Genomic DNA, 19,951 nt, shown 5'->3' with positions numbered 1-19,951 from the left:
TTCTTTAATGTGGGCATGTGAAGTCAAATGGTTGCCAGTTGTCACTCCAGATCTGGTTGTACCCCAGCCACAGCTAAAGTAATTCAGGAGAATGCAATTTACTAAGTGCTTTAGGATTCTCAGAAATGTAGAGTCACGAGAGGGACATTATAATTTTCTAAGTTCATACTTAAGAGAGTACTAAGTGAAGTTTCCATGTTGGCTCTGGTGAGGGGAAGTGTTTTGCAGCCATCCCCACAGGGTTCTTAATGCGTGCTTTTTGCTAACATGCCATTTCACTGGAATTTTCACCTTTCTGAGCAATCTTGCATACAGATGAAAGGGAGAAAAAGGAACTCAGTGGCACTCCAGGCCCTGGAGGCACCTCAGCTGTGCTCTGCTGGGAATACCCACCTTTTTGTGGCAGTGAAAGATAAAGCAGCATAAAGTACAGGGGAGAGGGGAAAAGTCAGAAATGCGAAAAGTAGGAAAGTAAGAGGAAAAAAACCTCATGGAGGACCTGAAAGCTGAGACAGATTAGAAAGTAGATGAGATCCTTCTGTGTATGTGTTCTGTGTGGTTTTGCCTTGGATAACTAACGTCCAGAGCATCGGAGGATGCTGGAGAGCCATGACGCTGCTAATCCCCCATTAGCAGTGGTGAATGCCCCATCCAGTGGGATGTACAGAAACGTGGTCCCACCTGCACTGTTGCCTCTACTTCCCTCCCTGCAGATCACACCCCCACATGCTGCCACACAGCTCAGACCTACCATAAATACCCTAAATGAACAGGAAAAAAGCTACAGCCATCACGCACCTCATGAAGACAGCGGAACAGAAAGAAGGTGTGGGATAAGGGACTTCAGGGGTGAAATTCCCAGTCTACTCTGGGAATTTGCAACACCCAGGATGTAAAACCCAAAACAACTGACTGTCATTTGTGGGTGTAATTCTTTCCTGACCCTAATATGCTAATAGGGGCAGGAGCACAACCTGCCCTGTATGCTCTTGCTGGCCACCACCACGTTCCAGCGAAGGACTAGAAAAGCAAAGCAACAGAACCAAAACAGAAACTAAACTGTGTGTTAAGGAGGAAAAAAATTTCCCCTGCTTGCTGCAGGCAATCCGAGGAGGCCGTGCAGCACGAGTACAGCACAGTAAATAAAAAGGGAACAAGCGACCTCTTCTTGGTCCCCTTGGAGATAGTGGGAAGCCAGGTATTGGCAGCATTGATAGTGCTCCCGCCGGTTTCCGTGATGGGGGGGGCACAGAGGAGACTTGTGTGGTGCTGGGGACGGTGGGGGAGGCAGGGGCACGTACATAGGCAGCACGGCCGGGGACGTGCAGGCACCAGGGTGGGCTGCAGGCATGGACCCTCTGAGGGTACAGGCGGAACTGGCAGGGACCAGAGGGACCCATGAGGGCCCTGGCAGGGAGGAAAAGTGGGCTGGTTTGTTTATTAAATACAGGCTTACTAAACATGCTCAGCATTGGTCTCGCCGGCTCCCGTTGAGGCATACGATAAATCGCCCGTCTCGGGTGGGAGCAGAGCTACAACGATGCCCTCCTGAATAACCCGCCTGCAGTTCTCATGTTTGGTAGATTTCTGTGGCTATGGAAGCGTTTCCATCTCCTTCCCCCATGGCCCAGTAAGTCCCATCTCAATGAAAAACTACTTCACTCAGTAGGTTCAAGCGTGCAGGGAAAGAGCGTGGCTCCACCAGCCAGTCCCCTACCCACAGCTTGCAGCTGCTCACCCATTTTGGCGTGCAAAGGAAAGATGTTTCCTCCCAAAAGCAATCAGGAGGAAGAAAAAAAGGTTGAAAGAATGTTTCCCCGAAGTCCAGCTAACTCCCCAAACCAATACTGCATCTTCTTGGCAAAAATTCTGCATTTTTTTAAAGACATATCTGAAAATTACAGAAAGGCATTGAGTCCCTGCCCATCACATAAATCCGCAGCTCCCGCTGAATCATGCAGAATTGTTCTGCCCTGTGACTTTGCAAATGCAGTCACACGAATGTCTATAAGTCTAAATAAAATCTGTGTACAAGTCAAAGGAGTAATTTTTCATGAGCAACTAGAAAGAATTAGTTTTGGTTGTATGTTTGCAGCTTTTTCTTGTTCTACCGCTGTTTCATGAGGAGACTCTGTAATATTCCACTTCAATCCCTCTGAGCTGATGGGAGAACGTGTACTTCGCAATCAAAATGATTCATGCGGTTACATGATCCAGTGCGGCGTAAGGGAGTAAGAATCCCTAATCTAGAACATTAGCACTTATCTGTTAAACGCTCTTTTTTAACATACTGCAGAACCATCATCTTCTTCCTTACATAAGGTTCTTCACGGACTACTATGACAACGGCAGAACTGAAAAGCAGCGTAATGAGACACAAGGAGCACTAGGAACATACCGCTACAACAGCAGCTCATTACACTTATTCTTATCTGACCTCAGAAATACAAACACTTTGAGCTGCTTTTTACTGTTGCTAAAGAATTTCGCATATCTCTTTCATTTTTATTAGTGCATTCACAAGGCTGTTTCTGTTTATACACCGATAGTTGACGCGGTCTGCAAGGATATAGAACTAAGAATAGAACTGTGTGGCTAATTGTATGGGGTGAGAATATTCCTGAAATCATGCCAGAAACTTTACTAAGTTTGTTGATCTATTGGAAAGGGCTCGGAGATGAGCTACCAGAGTAATTTGATGGTGACAAAAATGCAGTGAGAGAGTAGGAGGGTTTGGTGTTAATAAACAGGTGTCATAGAATTTGTTCCCAGCTTATAATTACATGCAGAAGGTGAAAATTCCTGCTATTAGAGGGCATAAGATCATCTGCTGGTCCAAATCCGTGAGATTTAAACAGGAAACGAGGTTTTAAGAGTTGGAGCAGTTTGCTGAGGGAAGCGGTGAATTCTTCGTTGGTTTAAGTCAATGCTTGATTTCTCTTGAGATATGTGCTAGTTTAAAACACGACTTATCTCTCTACATTCAGGATTCACTCATGAAATTTGTGGCTTGATTTAGTAGGAATTCAGAGTACAGTGCCTCTTCTAATCCTAAAATCTGCATGTCTCTCCAGGTATTTTTTTTTTAATCAATTGGTTTATTTGCTGTCAGGAGAGGCCAGACGTGCGCCTGAGGTGCAGGAATCATGACAAAAGACCGCTGCGGCTCCCTCTGAACTGTGGACGACGAGGGATCCCCTTTACGGTGACCGGTTCCTTGTTTCTTGTGCAGCTGGCCGCTGCGTGGCTGCGGGTGGACGTGCTGCCTCCTCGCCAGCATCCTACCCCAGGGCAGACGTGGGCTGACCTCTCGAGCTCGCCTGCAAGTTCACGCAAGCAGCAGCCTCACGGACATCTCCAAAGGCAACTCCAAGCGCGAGACTTGCGTAGGGCAGTCTGAGTTACCTTTTCATTTTCTGCACGTTGTACAATTACGCAAGCTGCGGTCTGTATCAGCTAGGATCATACTGGTGGGGGCCCAGACTTGCGAAGCAGCTTACGCTTCAGATCCTAGCTGGGTTTTACAGTCTCAGCAGGAGCTGCAGGTATGAAGCCTCCGTTCCTCAGCCAGCCCGTTGCTGGTAACTTGTGGAGGCATTGGTCAACTTCAGCCACATCAGAGAGGGAGGTAGAAAAAACTTGGAAGTAATTTACAAAAATCTTCGCAACTTAAAAAAACCCCATGAATGGCGGTTGGGTAAATGCTGGGGACCCAAGCTAATGCCAATACAAGCAGAAAGGGCTGCTTCTGCCTTCTGTACAATTCCCAAGACAGAGGACAAAAGATCAAGACGGGTCTTGGTCTGGTCGCCTGCGAAGGGGATGATTTGGGCCAACCTTTGCTTCACTGAATGTTAATTATTGACATTAAGCAGAAATGTCGGGTGAGAGAAGGAAGGCATCCCAACTCGGGTTACAGCTTAGAAATTAGGATATTCTTACATGAACTGTGTGTTCAGGTGATTCCAGGCACTGAAGACAACCGATTTGAGGTCTTCCATAACTTGGGTGAACTTCCACACCTGAACTACAAATCTATATAAGCGTCTGATATAGATGAGTATATTCTTCCTGTACGAGAGTCAGCAAACTTGCACCATTTTGCCGAATTCAGGCCTTTATTTGATACATAGTGTGAAAGATTAAACAAATTAGATACTGTCATTATTAAGAGAGTTTGTAGGACAAAAAGTTAATTGTCCTGTCTCCTATTCTATGCTTTTTCTAATTTTTTTAATAAGAAAATTGTCTTTTTAGATAGCTGAGGTATTCACATTCTTAGTCTTCAAAAATCTGTAAACTCAGTAGTGCATTATCACTTGAATGGGCCTAATAATTACTTGAATGCCTACTCATAGACAGTTCGCTTTCAGTAAAATTGAAGCTTTGAGAAGAACCAGAGAGAGCTACCAACCGCACTGAAAGCTAAAAATAGGTTTTTCACTCTGAGTTCTTAAAGCAACTGAGGACTTTTGGGTGATTGTTAACGTATTGTGTCAAATCTAAAGTACTGTGATTAATTTGGGATGATACAGCCCAATATTAGAGGTTTTATGGTAGAAGACGATGTTTAGTAGATCTGTGAAGGCGATCTAAAAACAGGACTTCCTGGGGAGAAGCCTAACGCTACCCAAGCCCAGCCAAAGCTGTAACTCCATCACAGCCTTGCTTACAGAGGACTGCGCTGGATCCTACTGCTGGGTGCTTTCACGTGGAAGGAAAACAGTTCTTATGAGGTAGATTCATTTATACTGGGATAGGATCGCAGATGTCAGTTGGCAAGGCATTTACGTGGAGGAACGGAGAAGATGTCTGTGTTAATTGTGATAATGCAAGAGAGAGGCTGGAAAGCTGCTTCTGCACTAGGCTGGGTTACACACTGTGCTGTCACTTGTGTCCCCAAGTGCACTCCGGGGCGTTTTTGGTATTGTACCAACAAAGGCAGAAAGAAATACTAAGAGAAATGTCACATGTTTCAGAATGAATTGGTTCAGTAAAAATCCAATTATGCAAAAAAGTTTTAAAAGTAAGAAAAGTAATATGAGGCTCTGCTTCAAAGTGGATCAGAAGAATAAAAGGGCTTCTGAAATTCTGGTGCATTTGTGAGATGGGCAATATGAAACGTTACATTTTCACATAAGACATACATAAGACACTTTGTGACTTTTCACTGCTTTTGTAGTTGAACAGTTATCTAGGAGGTAATGACATTGAAATTCAGAGATTCACCTCCGAAACTAACGTCTTTAAGAACAGCAATGATTTGACTGGATTTAACTTATTTTGCATTACAATTTTGTAATCACCTAAAGGCCATGTAAATGTGCAGGTTCTCTTCTAATAGCAAAGTAGTTCTAGTGCAAGTTGGTAGTAAGAATATTGGTGTTAGAGTGGATGTTAGTAATTCTATAGAATATTCATCCTAACATACAACGCTGACCTTCCAGGCTGATCGCTGGCAACCTTTCATAAATGGTACCTTTTTTGTAAAATGGCTTTTACAAGAAGTGACTGAGTCTACATAAAATTTTACAAACTACACAAAATTCTTACCTTGCCCCTTTTTATTTCCCCTCAATTTTGTTTTTGAAGGATCAGGAGGTTTAGAGCTGAAAATGATAATTTGTTTTTTGAAGTTCTGGGCACCTGGGGATTATGAAAATAATCATTCATCTTTTATATTCATTTTTAGTTTCTCGGATACAAATAAGAATTAAAACAAGCTAATGCCTTCATCTGGTTTAAACTGGCCACAGTTCAGGCCAGCCACGTAAGTTTACAAGAGCTAAGGATCCATCCCAGTAATTTTTAATATTTTCACGTCAAAGTTGGCTTATCCCAATTTGCTTTTAAAGAATCCGTGGACAAAAACTCTATTTATTCAGCCCATATTTGTCTTGAGTGCACTTTTAAGAAATAGCCGTAAGCACCCAAAAAGGACACGTTTGTAATGAAAACACCTCCAGACAGACGGAGCCCCCGAGGGGATGCCGCTAACGAATCGATCCGACAGCTCCTGCCTGGGACTGAGCCAAGCGGGAGCGTGCGAGGCGCTTGGTGCAGTACATGCTCCCCTTCAGCTGCGCTTAAATTCACCCCGGCCAGAGAATGAGACTGTTTGAGGAGTGAGGGAAATGTGGGCTCCACCCACAAAGGCTCAGCTTTCCTGTTTGGAGAAAGAGAATTTGAAAAATCTGAGAAAACAGGGACGTATGTGTGAGAAGGGGACACGCTGGAGCAGGGGCATGGCACGGAGGCACTGGAGGGATGGAAGTGGGGACAGAGAGGCAGGAAAAGGGACAGAAAGGGAGTTAGGAGGGAGAGGAATCACCGTCTTTATATATATATATAAAGTATATAGAGCTGGAAAAGTAAGGAAAATAAAATAGAGGTGAAAAACAGTGAGAGAGGGGCAAGGAAGGAAACTCTGCAGATGTTTTACTGGCTGTCACTGGGCTCTGATGTCCTGTCTCCACAGGGAACAGAGGTGCCCAAAGGTTAGTTGCTGAACTAACATTAGTTGCTGAACTAGCACTAGTTGCTGAACCTTGGTTTGTGTTAAATTTAAGTGGTGCACATCTAAAAAGAGGAGCTCACCAAGAGCTCAGGGGAGGTCATTCTCCCCCTTTCTCTGCCCTGGTGAGGCCACATCTGGAGCACTGTGTCTAGTTCTGCGCTCCCCAGTTCAGGAAAGACAGCGAACTGGTGGAGAGAGTCCAGCGGAGGGCAAGATGATGTTCAAGGGACTGGAGCATCTCTCTTATGAGGAAAGGCTGAGAGACCTGGGTCTGTTTAGCCTGGAGAAGGGAAGACTGAGAGGGGATCTCATCAATGCTGATCAATATCTAAAGGGCGGGTGGCAAGAGGATGGGGCCAGACTCTTTTCAGTGGTGCCCAGTGACAGGACAAGGGGCAATGGGCACAAACTGGAACACAGGAAATTCCATCTCAACATGAGGAAAAACTTCTTTACTTTGAGCATGCCAGAGCACTGGAACAGGCTCCAGAGAAGTTGTGGATTCTCCTTCTCTGGAGATATCCAAAACCCACCTGGACACGATACTGTGCAACCTGCTCCAGGTGAACCTGCCTTGGCAGGGGGGTTGGACTAGATGATCTCTGAAGGTCCCTTCCAGCCCCCACCACACTGTGATTACTTTTTTACTCAGCACAGGCACTTCTTGGGCTAAGTGCAGTCTGCAGGAACTGGGGTTGATTCAATTCATACAGTCTGCAGTGTAAATTTGCTTTGATGCTCCTCTGCCCCAGACAAGGTGAGGTGCAGCCTGCGTGTCCCCCCACCATGGCCATGTCCACAGCACTGCTAGGGCTCAGCGGAGGCCGGGTTGGGGGCTGCAGGCAGTTCCTCTTCATAGAGGAGTGTGGGGGCAACATCAAGGCTGGGACTGGCAGAACTGTTTGGGGCTGCTGCAGGCCAGGGAGCTTGAGGAGCACAGGCAGAGGGGACGTGGGCACTGGAGCCAAGACCAGCCTCCAGGCTGGCTCCAGCGGCTATGGGCTGCCTCTGAGCCACTGTGGGATGTGCTCTGGGATCCCCCCCACCTGCTGCAGGATCCCTCTGGACCTGCTGTGTGCTGCCCCCTGACCTGCTGTGGGATGCCGCCGTAGACCTGCTGCAGAATGTCCCCCAGACCCACTGAGGAATGTTCCCACCAATGCTGTAGAATGTCTGCCCCAGACCTCCTGTGGGACATCCTCCATACCTGCTGTGAGATGTCCCCAACATGCTATGGGATGTCCCCCCAGGCCTCCTGTGGGACATCCCCCATACCTGTTGCGGGATGTCCCCCAGCCAGCCCTGGGATGTCCCTCTAGACCTGCTCTGGGATGTCTTCAACGTGCTGGGGGATGTCCTCCCCAGACCTGCTGGGCGCTGCCCCCTACATTCGCTGGACGCCCCCCCAACCAGCCCTGGGACGTTCCCTGGGCTGCCATGGGATGCCCCCCACCGCCGCGGGCTGCCCCCCAGCCATCCACCAGCAGCTGCCCCCGCCGCCGCGAAGGCTCGTGCCGCGGCCGCGCACCTGGGCGCGGTGGGGTGCGCGCAGCGGTCCGCGGCCGCGGCGCTGCCAGGGCGGGGGTGACTCACGCTGCCGCCGCCGGCAGCCCCCGGCTTTATAACGGCTGGGGCGGCCGCCGCGCCCGGCTCCGCTGCGCCGCGCTGCGCCCGCGGGGAGCGCAGGGGCCGCGGGACGGCACCATGCGGAGCTTGCGCGGCGCGCCGCCGGGGCTCCTGCTGCTGTCGCTGCTGTCGCTGCTGGTGGCCGCGGGGCACGGAGCCGTCATCACCGGGGTGAGCGCCGCCGACCGGCACCGACGGCACCGACGGGACCCGCCGCGCCGGCAGCGGCCGCCGCAGGCGGGCGGGGGGTCGGCGGGAAAGCGGCGGGCTGGGGGGGTCCGCCGGGGGGAGCGGGGACAGGACTTGGAGGTCTGTCCGCGGTGAGCGATAGCGGGACGCGGGGGGATGAGTGGTGCCGGGGTATAGGGGAGGTCTCTCTGCCCTGAGGGGTGGCCGGAGCGGGGGGTCTCTCTGGGGTGGGCAGTGCCGGGACTCGGGCGTCTGTCCGGGATGAGTGAACTCCAGGACGTGGGGGTCTCTGTGGGGTGAGGGATGTCCGGAGCTGGGGGTGTCTCTGGGATAAGTGGTAAACCAGGACGGGGAAGGGAGGGCTGTGCCAGGGGATGAGAGATGCCAGGGCTTGGGAGTCTGTCTGGGACAAGTGACACCAGGATGTGGGGGTCCCTCTGGGGTGAGGGATGCCCGGAGCTGGGGGTCTCTCTGGACTAACTGATACCAGAGCTTGGCGGTCTCTCTAGGGTAAGGGATGCCGGGATATGGCGGGGTGTCTCTGTGGTGGGTGACACCAGGACTTGCGAGTCTCCGGGGTGAGGCGTGCCACGGTGTGGGGGACTGTCCCTCTGGGGTGAGGGATGCCTGGGCTCGGCAGGGGGGTGTCTTCAGGCTGGTCTGTGGGTGTGCAGAGGCTCCTGCTGCTTCTCCAGGGCTGGAGGCTGCCCCCCAATGCAGCCCCCAGCCCCGGATGCCCCCGAACCTGCCCTGGGAGGGCCGGGCTCGGTTGTGCACCCCGAGTTCCTCCAGCTCCTCCAGTCCTACCGCTTACAGGGCAGGCACCGGTATTGGCAGGCACCGGTATTGCAGTCATCGCAAAACGTGGCTTTTTTTTTCTTTTTTTCTTTTTTCTTTTTTTTTTTTTTTTGAGTATGACTGTGCTGCTTTTTTTCCTCAATAGCCACCCATTGCAAATGAGTCCTCGGTTGTTGTTGTTGTTGTTTTTAGGCTGGAGGTTTACTTTGCTTGGGGAAGATTTTTTTTCCAACGACGTTATTTAACCCAAAGTGTTGCATCACTCTTAAGTAAAATGATTTTTTTAGTGTTTGCTTTGGATTAATAACCCAGCACTTGCATTCCTTCGAGAGCTTACATGTCTTTTGTAACCATCAGAAGTTGTACTTGCAGCAGCACATTACTCCATGGCTGTCCAGGCCCCCCGTCCAGACTTCACTGAAGTCCATGAAACAGCTCGTAGGCATTTCTTAGGAGGTCAAATCAGTTCCCAGGACTGATTAATTTTCAGAGCAGAGAGTGTGAAGGAATTTTTTTCATATTTGAGAATTTCAAGTTCCTTTTAAGTAGAAATATTTCCAGCAATGGAGGAACAGTTTATATAAGTCTGTTATTCAAGTTGTGGCTACACCTTTAAAGCATAATTAATCTGTTAAATAGAGTAATTGTGAAGCGCTGAATAGTAGATCAAGGACAAAGTGGATTCAAAAAGTAAAAATAGATTAGAACTAGAAAATGTTACTTTATTAACTGTCACAGTGCATTTCTGCTTAAACCGCTTTGATGCATTTTTGGCTTCTGATGAACAGGAAGTCTCAGACCCTTTCTCAGAGCCCGAAAGGTGCTTTTCCGTTGCAATTTAACAACTTGATTCAAACCTTCCTCACTTCAGTGGTGGTCCATGTGCTGCCTTCAGTTGGCTTTGAGCTGGCATTTCACCTGGAACTTTTTCCTTGAGCTGAATTTTCCAAACTGTGCTTAAATGGGGTGCTGAAGAGGAACGTCCTTCCTGTTGTGTCCTGCGAACGTTAGGAGTGAGCGGTATGAATTACACGTTGGAGATAAGGTGTGGGCAGGAGCATTTGGCTTGAATATTTTCAAAACTTGTCATGCATTTTTGGAAAGGGAGCCTTAAAACGTTCTGCCAGATGCATATACGTGTGTGTGAGTTTTAAAAAGAAATTGTTCTGTGCGGGGTTTTAGATAGCCTCGCTGGCTAGGACATACTCAGACCTGTTCCGCGGCTGAGTGGTACTTCACTCCGGGACCGGTCCCACGCAGATGGATGGGGTTTGGGATACAACTGAGATAACAAGGGGGTCAGGATGACCGGTGGGGACTAGCAGAGCCTGTGACCCCAGCTGAACAGTGGACGCCAGCCTGCTGGTGGCAGCCAAAATCACTGGACCTGCAGTTTTTTGTGGCTAGGGCAAAAATTAGACCTTTAGAGGGCTTTTTTGGGGGGGAGGGTTGTGTGTAAGAGAGATGTCAGAAAGTAAATCTACTTGGCAGGCTGTAGTGGTAGTTTTGTGGCCATATTAGGCCTACAAGTAAATACTCTTTGTGTTTGGGCTCACCTGTAGCATAAATCTGCCTGCTTCGTTAAATGTGTGTTCAGGAGGAGCGCTAGTCTATTTAACAGCTTGAGACTAATGCAGCAGCTTTTTCCTAAATTACTGGCTGATCTGTAAATACATATTTTGGTCTGGCTTCTGCTGGTTGAACTAGTGTAATATTTACCCAGTAGAGTACAGTCTAACGGCATTTATCATGTAAATCCCAAGGTAAGATCTGTAAGATTTTTTCCTCGAGCGAATGTTTGCTCTGAAACACAGTCTTCCCCAGAGCCGTTTTCACCTTTTATGTACATTTTTTTACAAGTTGCCTGTTTATGTACTGCTGACCGGCGCCTTTGGTCTCTCACTTCTGCTGTCAGACATTAGAAGAGCAGTGGGTTAATTAAGCTTACCTTTGGGATGTAATCAGAACCTTTAACTAATGGAATTTCTCATACAAGAAAGGAGACTGTTTTTTGCATTAAATTCATATAATAAAAAGTCTGATAAGCTTTTGGCTAAAAAATGAGCAAAAGATGTGCAGTAACCTGTTTCCAAACCCTAACACGTCAATTGCTCTTCATGGTTTCTGGTTTTCAAAACATACCCAACAGTTTGCATTTTGATTTGTGCTTATCTAAGCTGTACTGGGTAAGCGGCTGAAATATTTTTCCACCCCTTGCAGGGGGAATGCTACCACAGTATCATTTTCTTGGATGCATACTCTTTATGCAATGCTTTTTCTATTACACATTTAAGACCTCTTTTAGTTACATGTAATTCTAGATAAGAACCACAGAATCCGTATTTAAACTTCTATTTTAGCTACGTCCACTTGGACTTGTCTAATAAACCTATCATGCAGTCTTGCATTTGCAAAGGCACTCAACCATAAAATATTATCATAAGAAACTAGAAGGAATAGTTACTTAAAAGTCTTCAAATTAACGGATAATTTCCTATCTTGGCTTCTCCGCAGACAGGATTCCTGACTGTTTGGTGCGCTTGGTCCTTCCACTTGCCGGAGCTCACTCAGGCTCCGCTCTGGGAAAGGGGAGTGGGATGTGCCATTGGATGTGCCATGGTCCATCAGTGCTCAGAATTTGGGACTATAAATCACTGACAGTCCTGGATTTGGCCCTGAGCAGCTCCATATGTGGACATGGCTTTAAACATCCTGGGCTCAACTCTGAAACGTGCCAGGAGCCTGTATGTTCAGATCCATGGGAGATAAAAGTATTGCAAATCAGCCTTAAATCTAGTTATTCAGCCTTAATGAGCCATGATAGCTTATGGGGTGTCAGAGGCAGCTCGTGAGCACCAGATCTGTCCTATTTCTGGAATATATTAATTATTCACTTTGTTTGCCTCCTGCTGTGTTGAACTCCAGGCCTGCGACCGGGACCAGCAGTGCGGAGGAGGGATGTGCTGTGCCGTTAGCCTCTGGATCCGCAGCCTGCGAATGTGCACGCCGATGGGAAATTTGGGAGAGGAGTGCCATCCTTTGAGTCACCGAGTGAGTACGTCACCGGGGGGGCTGTGGGACCAGAGCTGGCAGGGCAGAAAGGAATAGGAATATACCGCGTTGTGCATCACATTGCATAAAAACTATACGTGGTGAAAAGGCGGGGAAACATCCCGTGCGTTACAATACCCGGCCATTTGCATGTGTATGGAAATAGCGCTGAAGGTACCTACATAAGGAAATACATTACTGTCAGAATTATGCTGAAGACAATCGGAGGATGAAAGTAATACACGCTTTTCGGTTTGTTTTCTTATTAGTTTGTTGTTGTTTCGCTTCATTACACGATCCGAACCAGCCTGAGCAGTTCCCAAGCCCAGCCCTGCCTACGTGTGCGAGCAGGAGCGTAGCAAACACCACCGACCTCGGTGGAACTGGACAAGATCCCATCACGAGCATAAAAACGTCACCAGCCGGTGTTGGGACACCTGGTGCATCACTGCAGCACGGTCCCGGCCACCAAACAGCGATGTCCAGTTGTGCTCCAGAGGCTGGGAGCCACTGGTGCCTTCAAAAGCCGCTGAGAAAGTGTTGGTACACGCTTGTACTTAAGAAAACTCACAGCAGGCTCTCTTTGCTTCTATTCTACCTATTGATTTTGAATATGTATGTATGTATAGATATATACACACACATATATAACATTAGTTACATATTAGTACATTATTATATGATACACTATGCTATTAATATTATACGATACACTATGCTATTAACAAATAGATTTATTTAAGGATATGTAATTCTGCACTATGAAAAAGACTGCTTATTTATAAATAATACAGTCTGTATACAAAAGATTGAATGGGATGTTACCAAGGAGCTTGAGAACCTGGCGGCCTTCAGAGCCGTCCTCAGGGAAGAGTATGGCCCAAGAGTCATCACCTGTGAATAAATTTAGATTATAAATGTGCAACTAGTTAGCGGCCTCACTCACTGTCTCATCCAAGGCCTGGCTTCTCAGCTCAGTACCTATCATTTATTTTCTCAGTTTTTGGAAGTTCAAGGATCCGTTCTATTACAGTTAAATTTTTAAATCTGCTGTGATATTTGGGACCAAATTCTGTTTTTTACTATATAATGCAGCAGGTTTTTCTTGTAAGGGCTCTTTACATTAACAGGGGTTACAGGATAAAAGAAGCTGTCTTGTAGGGGGTTTTATGAGCTTATTGCTGTTGGGCAATAATTTATACTGCCTGATGTATTTTAATCTAATTGCCTGCATAATTACAATCAGAGAAGACACCTGTCCACCCCAGACTTACAGTCATGGTCACTGATGTTTATAAGCTTTACGAGGTTAATTTTAGATTTAGATTCCTCACCCCACTGCTCTTCATGACAAACACAAAGCAAATTGTTTTACTGCAGCATGTGAAATTAGGTATTTTTAAGGATGGAGAATTTGCTCAGCGGTTCCTGTCCCATAAATATTTGGGTAGGGGACAACTGGGAAACTAATTGCCCTCAGCACCACATCCTCTCATTTGCAGGTCAGGTACAAAGCAGGCACCACCATGGCCATGCCACAGCTTGGAGATACCCTGGAGGAGATGGCTGGCCCTTGGGTTTCCACCTTCTAGTTTCCTTCTCAGCAACTAGATGGTGTTGGCTTGATGCCGTGAACAGTCTCGGTTGGCGTTGCAGAGGTAGGGTTTGCAGGCAGGGAAGCAGGGTTTGCCCACAGGGCCAGGCAGGTGCGGCTTGGTGGGTCAGAAGACAGAGTTGGTAACACCGGGGGGTTGCTTCGCTGCCTCTGTGCACCTTGCACATAACCCCTCACCTCTCTCCCAGGAGCTCCCTTGTTTCCTTTTCACCTCCAAACCCCCATTGACCCGTGCTCCTTAAAACCTGGTGCTGGCATGGGCGAAGCACGCACCGGCTCAGCCGGCATAGCCAGCGTGCAGAGCTGTCACCTGCTGTCCCCAGCCTGCTGCGTTATTAAGCCACATCTTCAGTGTGGGAGTCCCGCTGAAAGGAACATTTCCTTGCAGTGAATGTAACGTTTTGAATAAATCATTTGCGCTGTCGGGGGGCTGAGAGGTACCTCTGAGTCAGCCTTTACCAGTCTGAGGAGCTCAGATTTTCGGCTTTTCTGCAGCGCTGTGTGTGGGCACCTGAGCACTGTGATTCCCACGGGGAGTCCCCAGCACTCGTGGTTGGTGGCCTCTCCGCTTGTGCCGGGACAGAGGGGCTGTGCTGGATGGCACAGGGAAGTCCACAGCGTCCCTCGCCCTAGGGCTGCTCTTGAGACAATGCTGGGCAGGGGTCCGGCACTGGCCCAGGGTGTTGTGAGCCCCCTGCTTGTCCCCTGTGCCTGGCAGGATGCCACTGGAGTCAGGCAGGTCCTTGGCATGACGCACGGGGAAATGTGTGGGACATTCTCCCTTCGACTTTCTTAAAGAGAAAAATTGCACGCTGACACAAAGCAATCTCAGGATATTGAAATTGCAGGCTCAAAAGGCCCAGAAATCAGGAAATGAGGGAATTAGGGCTGCTGCCCAGCTGGCAGCAGTGGCTTTGTGCCTCTGTACTTCCCTCACTGCATCCCGATGGATGCTCAGGGCATGCTGCTGGCCGGCAGGACCACAGCTCCTGGCCATGCCGTCCCACCAGCCTGTCCTGCTCAGCTCATGTGCTGGCAGAGGCACGGCTCCTGTAAAAGGTGGGGTTTGTAATCAAGTTGCGAAAGACTGTCAGTGCATGTGCACATCGTGGCACAATTCAATTAGTTTAATGCAGTCTGCGTGTGTGCTCCCTGCAACACAGGGAGCTGGAGGAGGCTGGGATGAAACGAGAATCCTCTGCCCGGTGGCGAGGGGATCCTCTCAAAGGGAGGTCAGGCAGGATGACCTCCAGAGATCCCTTCCAGCCTGAATTACCGCGGGATCCTGCGGTTCCTGGGTGCTGCTATGCAGCTGACAGGCTGCTCCGTGCTGTACGGCAGCGCAGGAATCAGGGCGAGCAGAAACCCCTGCACAGTAAACACCTCAAAATGCCATGCTAAAGGCCAGTGTAGTTTCACAACAGATGCCTTTATGAAACGGGAGTAAATGCAGAACATGTGTCACAGGTATAGATTTGCAAAGCCACATGGACTGTTAACGTTTTGCTCTTAACTGTGGCTTGACTGGGAAATACGATGGGGTTGGCTTTGCCATCTGCTCTCCGGCCCCTGTGCTGCAGCTCATGGGGATCTCCTGCCATGGAGGGGGGGCGGGCATCATTCGCCATATCCCCGCCATTTATCCGAATCGATCCATCCTGAGCACCGTCGCTGCCGTGCTCCCTGTCCCTGACGTCTGTGCTCTTTGTCCCCAGGTTCCCTTCTCCGGGCGGCGGATGCACCACACCTGCCCCTGTCTCCCCGGCCTGGCCTGCATACGGACTTCTCCCGGCAAATTCAAATGTTTACCAGATTTCAGAAAAGAAGATGTCTTTTTTTAGCAGGAGCTATTCTGCACTAGAAAGAGCCACTCGATGTATTCTTTTTTCTTGTTGTTGTGACGAACAAGGTAACTTGCCAGGGGAAACCCTTTACTATACTTTCCTGCCTCACCAACATTAAAACCGAAGATGAGATACTGCGCTGTGGTGGCCGAGGTTTGCAGGAGGGACTCAGGGTGGCAGATGCTTTCATTTTTGGGGTAAGCAAAACGAGATTTGCTAAGGTGACACTGCTTTCCGAGGGCAGGAGCTCAATGATTTCTGAGCTGTCTCATGGTCTTCATGGTTCCAGCTTAACCCCAGAATGAAAACATCCAAGATTACTGTCAGTTTTGGAAAACTTTGGCCACGTTTTTACACTTTGGAATGCCCAAATGGAACTGAGAATTGAATAATTGCTTAGTGTGAAGCATATGATGATTGCCAAAAAACTGTATTTACATCACATTTCGTATCTTTATTAATATAACTGTATTTGTAAGTTAGGCGCATCTCTAGGGTAAAAGTTTAACCAATAGATGTAGTTTTTACACTTTTTTAAAGTGGCAGGTGGAACCAAAGCACTTCAATATTCAAAGCATTAAAAGGTTATTTTAGTATTCTAAGATGCGAAGACGTCGTTGTTACTTGAGTTGGTGTAAAACTACCTGATCATCTCAAACTATGTATTAAGATGTAGTTTATATTAAAAAAGGAACCCTGAAGTTTATTGTAATGGGCTGCCTGACTTCTTGTACATGTATCTAATTTGCTGTGTAAAAATTCTGTATCAGAATAATGGCAGTATATGATTTGATTTATTTTAATATTATAACATTATTTTGTCATTGTGGTTTTCCATTTTTATTCAGTGTAATCTGTTATCACATACTCGATCCACCCAAGTTAGCAGAGCTCCTTACGGATAGCTCAGCAAAAGATTATACACCTCTGGCTGCTTTTAGGGAAACTCAGCGATTTACAAGGCATGAACTCCCCAACCAAGCTGCAGTCTTAGATCACGGAGGTATTTTGGTGTAGCTAATACCAGAGGTTTTTCTTGGCACACACCTCAAAGGATCAACTTTAACCCGGCAAACATATAACTTGTGGGTTTTCTATGAAATACCGTGCAACTTCATATTTACTTGTCAGTCCCTGGAGCTGGAATTCCAATAGTTTGTGTGAGTTTCACACATTTCTTGCTCTCAGACATGCAAACATATGCTGGAACTGGAAAAGTGAAGTCATTCATCATTCAACAAGCAGTGCTTTGCTGCTGATGACGATGAGCGGTTTGAGAGAAGTTAGCACACTTGTATCAAAGCAAACACCTGTATTAGAGAAGATGAGAAATGTCCCAGTGAGTTTACCAGGTACCTTCCACTGGGCTACACAGCCTCCCTGAAGAGACAGAAAGGACCACCTGGATCTGCTATTTGGCCAGATCCTTGTGGATCCTGCACCCCTTAGAAGGATAAGTGTCTTGAGAGACAGGATCGCATCCTCCCAACTCTGAACAGCCCAACCCCAGGGCTCCTGCTCCAAAGCCTGTATATTTTGCTTCGCCCTTTGCGGTGGCGATACAGGAGCTGTGCAAGTGACAACAGACTCGGGTCCTGTAGGAAAAAAAACAAACAGAAAGTCTGGGGCCACCAAAGAGTAATTTTGTATGTGGTTTGCATTAATGTGATCAGGTGCAAAGAGCCGGTATTAGATCTGAAGTCTTAAAGGGGCTCATCGCTAACCCAAAGGGCTGGATTGTGTTGGTGAAAGAGCATGAGTGACCTGCGAGCACTGCAGAAATTCCCTTAACCAGGATTTAAAAGCCCCAAAACCTGATCCTACCACTGTCACTCAGTAGTGGGGCTCCTCAAACACCCTGTGCACCCACACAATGAGTCTCCAGAGGAGGAATGCACTGGGAGCCTGGGATTTGCTTTTCTGTCCATGTCTATCAGTGTAAAATTAGCTTAATACCATAGACTTGAATTTACACTCAAAGGGAAAATCAAGAAGGAAAATAGAAGCAGCCCAAATGTGTATGTGTTCCACCTCTTGCTTCATTCATTTTTTTACCAAAGCACGTTGTCATAGTGCTCAAAACAATGAACCACAGCATGAAACACCAGCCCTGCTTCTCATCTCCCACTGGCACAAATCACCAGTGACTCTGCTGAAGGTAATAATCCTGGTTTACGTCATCGTGAGTGGACAATTACATCTGATGACAGCCTTAGACCTGCCCAACTGAACTCCTGGGAGAGTTTATCAGGCAAGAGCAGAGCAACTTCACAGTTATCATTTGTGCCAATTAACTTGTGGGATTAGGCATTTATCTGGGTAATGAGAACAGCCCCAATTACACGAGTTCAAAGTTCACACCATCTGTAGGAGGTCGAAGTACTCATGTCCTGCAGATGCCCTGGGACAGGGCATTAGGAAGGTGCTTCTTTGAGGGACATTACCCTGAACTTGTCCTTGAGGGGCTTCTCCACACTGTCCCTGCCGCAGCCGGTCTGCCTGCCGCAGCCGGTCTGCCTGCCGCTGGAGCGGCTGCTGGCATAGAAGAGCTAAAGGCACAACCTCACTGTCCTACATCGCCACTATATTCACTTGGCAGTCATTATTACCACGATTCCCCTTTTAGTAATTTAGTTCTCATTAATTGATGCTCACAGTGAAGGTTAGTTGATTTGAGAGATCATTTTGGAAGGAAGATTAAGCTTTTGCATCCCAATTCTTTCCTAAACTCTGTCCTAATCAATTATCTTTTCTGCCATCCTAGGGGAGATCTCCTCACCCAAGCACACCTGCAATGCGCCTTTCATTTCTGTCTGCAGTGGAAGAGGGGGAAAAAAGCCCTTTACCTTTGCTTTACGGTGATAACAAGTTAACCAATGACCACAAGGAGTATTTCAAAATTTAAATGGCCACGCATGCCCCTCTGCATTTCCCTTGAGGCAGCTGTAGACTGGAGGGGCACAGCAAACTAGACTCCATGGGAGTGCTGGAAAATGTGGCCAGCCTCGAGCCAGCTCTGCCACGGGAGTTTTCCCAGGGCCCCCCGTGATGCTCAGTTTGCTTCAGCGTCACCCTGGCAATAATCCCAGGGCAGGAACAGCTTCCTCGCCCACCTGGGAGGAAGGGAAGGGGCCAGGCCGTTGCAGGAGGAATGGGATGGGAAGAGAGAACAGAACTCTTGGCAGCCCTGGAAACACCTTTGTGACAGGGAGCAGTCTCATTCTCCACATGTAGCTTGTTAAGAGACAGCCTGTTTAAACACTTTCCTTTATTCACTCCACCTAGGAGATCTGAGCCAACATTTGGTTTAATTTAATTAATATTGAATTAATATTATCAATTATTAATAGAAACGTGCATTAATGTTTAATATTATATTAATATTTATATTACAGATATGCTATAGAATAATGATATCACACCAAACCGTAGGAGCTTCCATGTTTGTAACCAGATTTGGGGTTAGCAGAGAGCCATTTCAGGAAAGGACTCTACCGCATATAATGAGCTGCTGCCTTAATTTGATTACGTGCTTATTAGGAAAGGTGAAGCAAGGTGTTTCGGGTTTGCGGGTGCACAGCTGGCCGAGCAAACACACACCTGTGAGCCTGGGGGGGCTGGAGGGAAAGCTCTGCTGTTGAGCTGGAGAGAACCCAGCTGCACCTCAGCCTCATCTGCATCCTCCTGCCCACACCCCCCCTGGGAAATGTGGTCACTTTGAAAAAAAGTATTGTTACGAAGTCTATGAGTGAGGGGGTGACACAGAATGAATTGTCCTGGTTGTGTGGGAAGCGGGACTCAGATCGGCACGGGTGCTTGCCTGGGAGACAGGTCACCCTAGCCACAACATTGGTTTTATAGCAGGAGCAGCTGAAGTGAAGGCTGCTAATTTGAAGAGTGTCTTGATGGCTGAGAAGATAGTTTGGGGTACCATATGGTCTGTGTGGTAAACTCTAAGGTAAGAAACAGGATTATGATTGGCTTTATCCCTTTGTAGATAGAGTCTAGGCTTCAGACTTGATGTTACTTCAGAACCCTAGTACGTTAGAAAATTTTACAATGTATCTTGTCAAGAAGTACTTTGCTAATTAGCTTTATCAGCATAATGCACCATAATGATGTATGATAACACCAAGTATGACCACGGTCTGAGGTCCTCACTGATGACTCCCCTGCCCCAGTAGCTCCCTAATTTGTTATTACTGTGCAGATGGCTATTCGAGAGAAACAGAAGGTGCTAAGAATCTCTTGATTTAAACAAGATGTCTCAGGAATTTGATCTTGACAATGTGTAACATGTTCTCCAGAAGG

The 19,951-nt window shown here is 47.6% G+C and overlaps 1 protein-coding gene across 1 annotated transcript; it reads left to right on the top strand.

Annotated features, from left to right (window-relative positions):
* Positions 1-8,092: 8,092 nt before the first annotated feature.
* Positions 8,093-16,469, top strand: PROK2 (prokineticin 2). The gene is made up of 3 exons (XM_074602701.1): positions 8,093-8,314; positions 12,056-12,181; positions 15,512-16,469. The coding sequence occupies exons 1-3, from the start codon at positions 8,222-8,224 to the stop codon at positions 15,635-15,637; spliced, it is 345 nt and encodes a 114-aa protein (XP_074458802.1). The 5' UTR covers positions 8,093-8,221; the 3' UTR covers positions 15,638-16,469.
* The last annotated feature ends 3,482 nt before the right edge of the window (positions 16,470-19,951 follow it).

Source organism: Larus michahellis, chromosome 10 (assembly GCF_964199755.1).
Source record: "Larus michahellis chromosome 10, bLarMic1.1, whole genome shotgun sequence".
In the NCBI taxonomy this organism is placed as follows: Eukaryota; Metazoa; Chordata; class Aves; order Charadriiformes; family Laridae; genus Larus; species Larus michahellis.
This window is presented reverse-complemented; position numbering and strand designations above follow the sequence as displayed.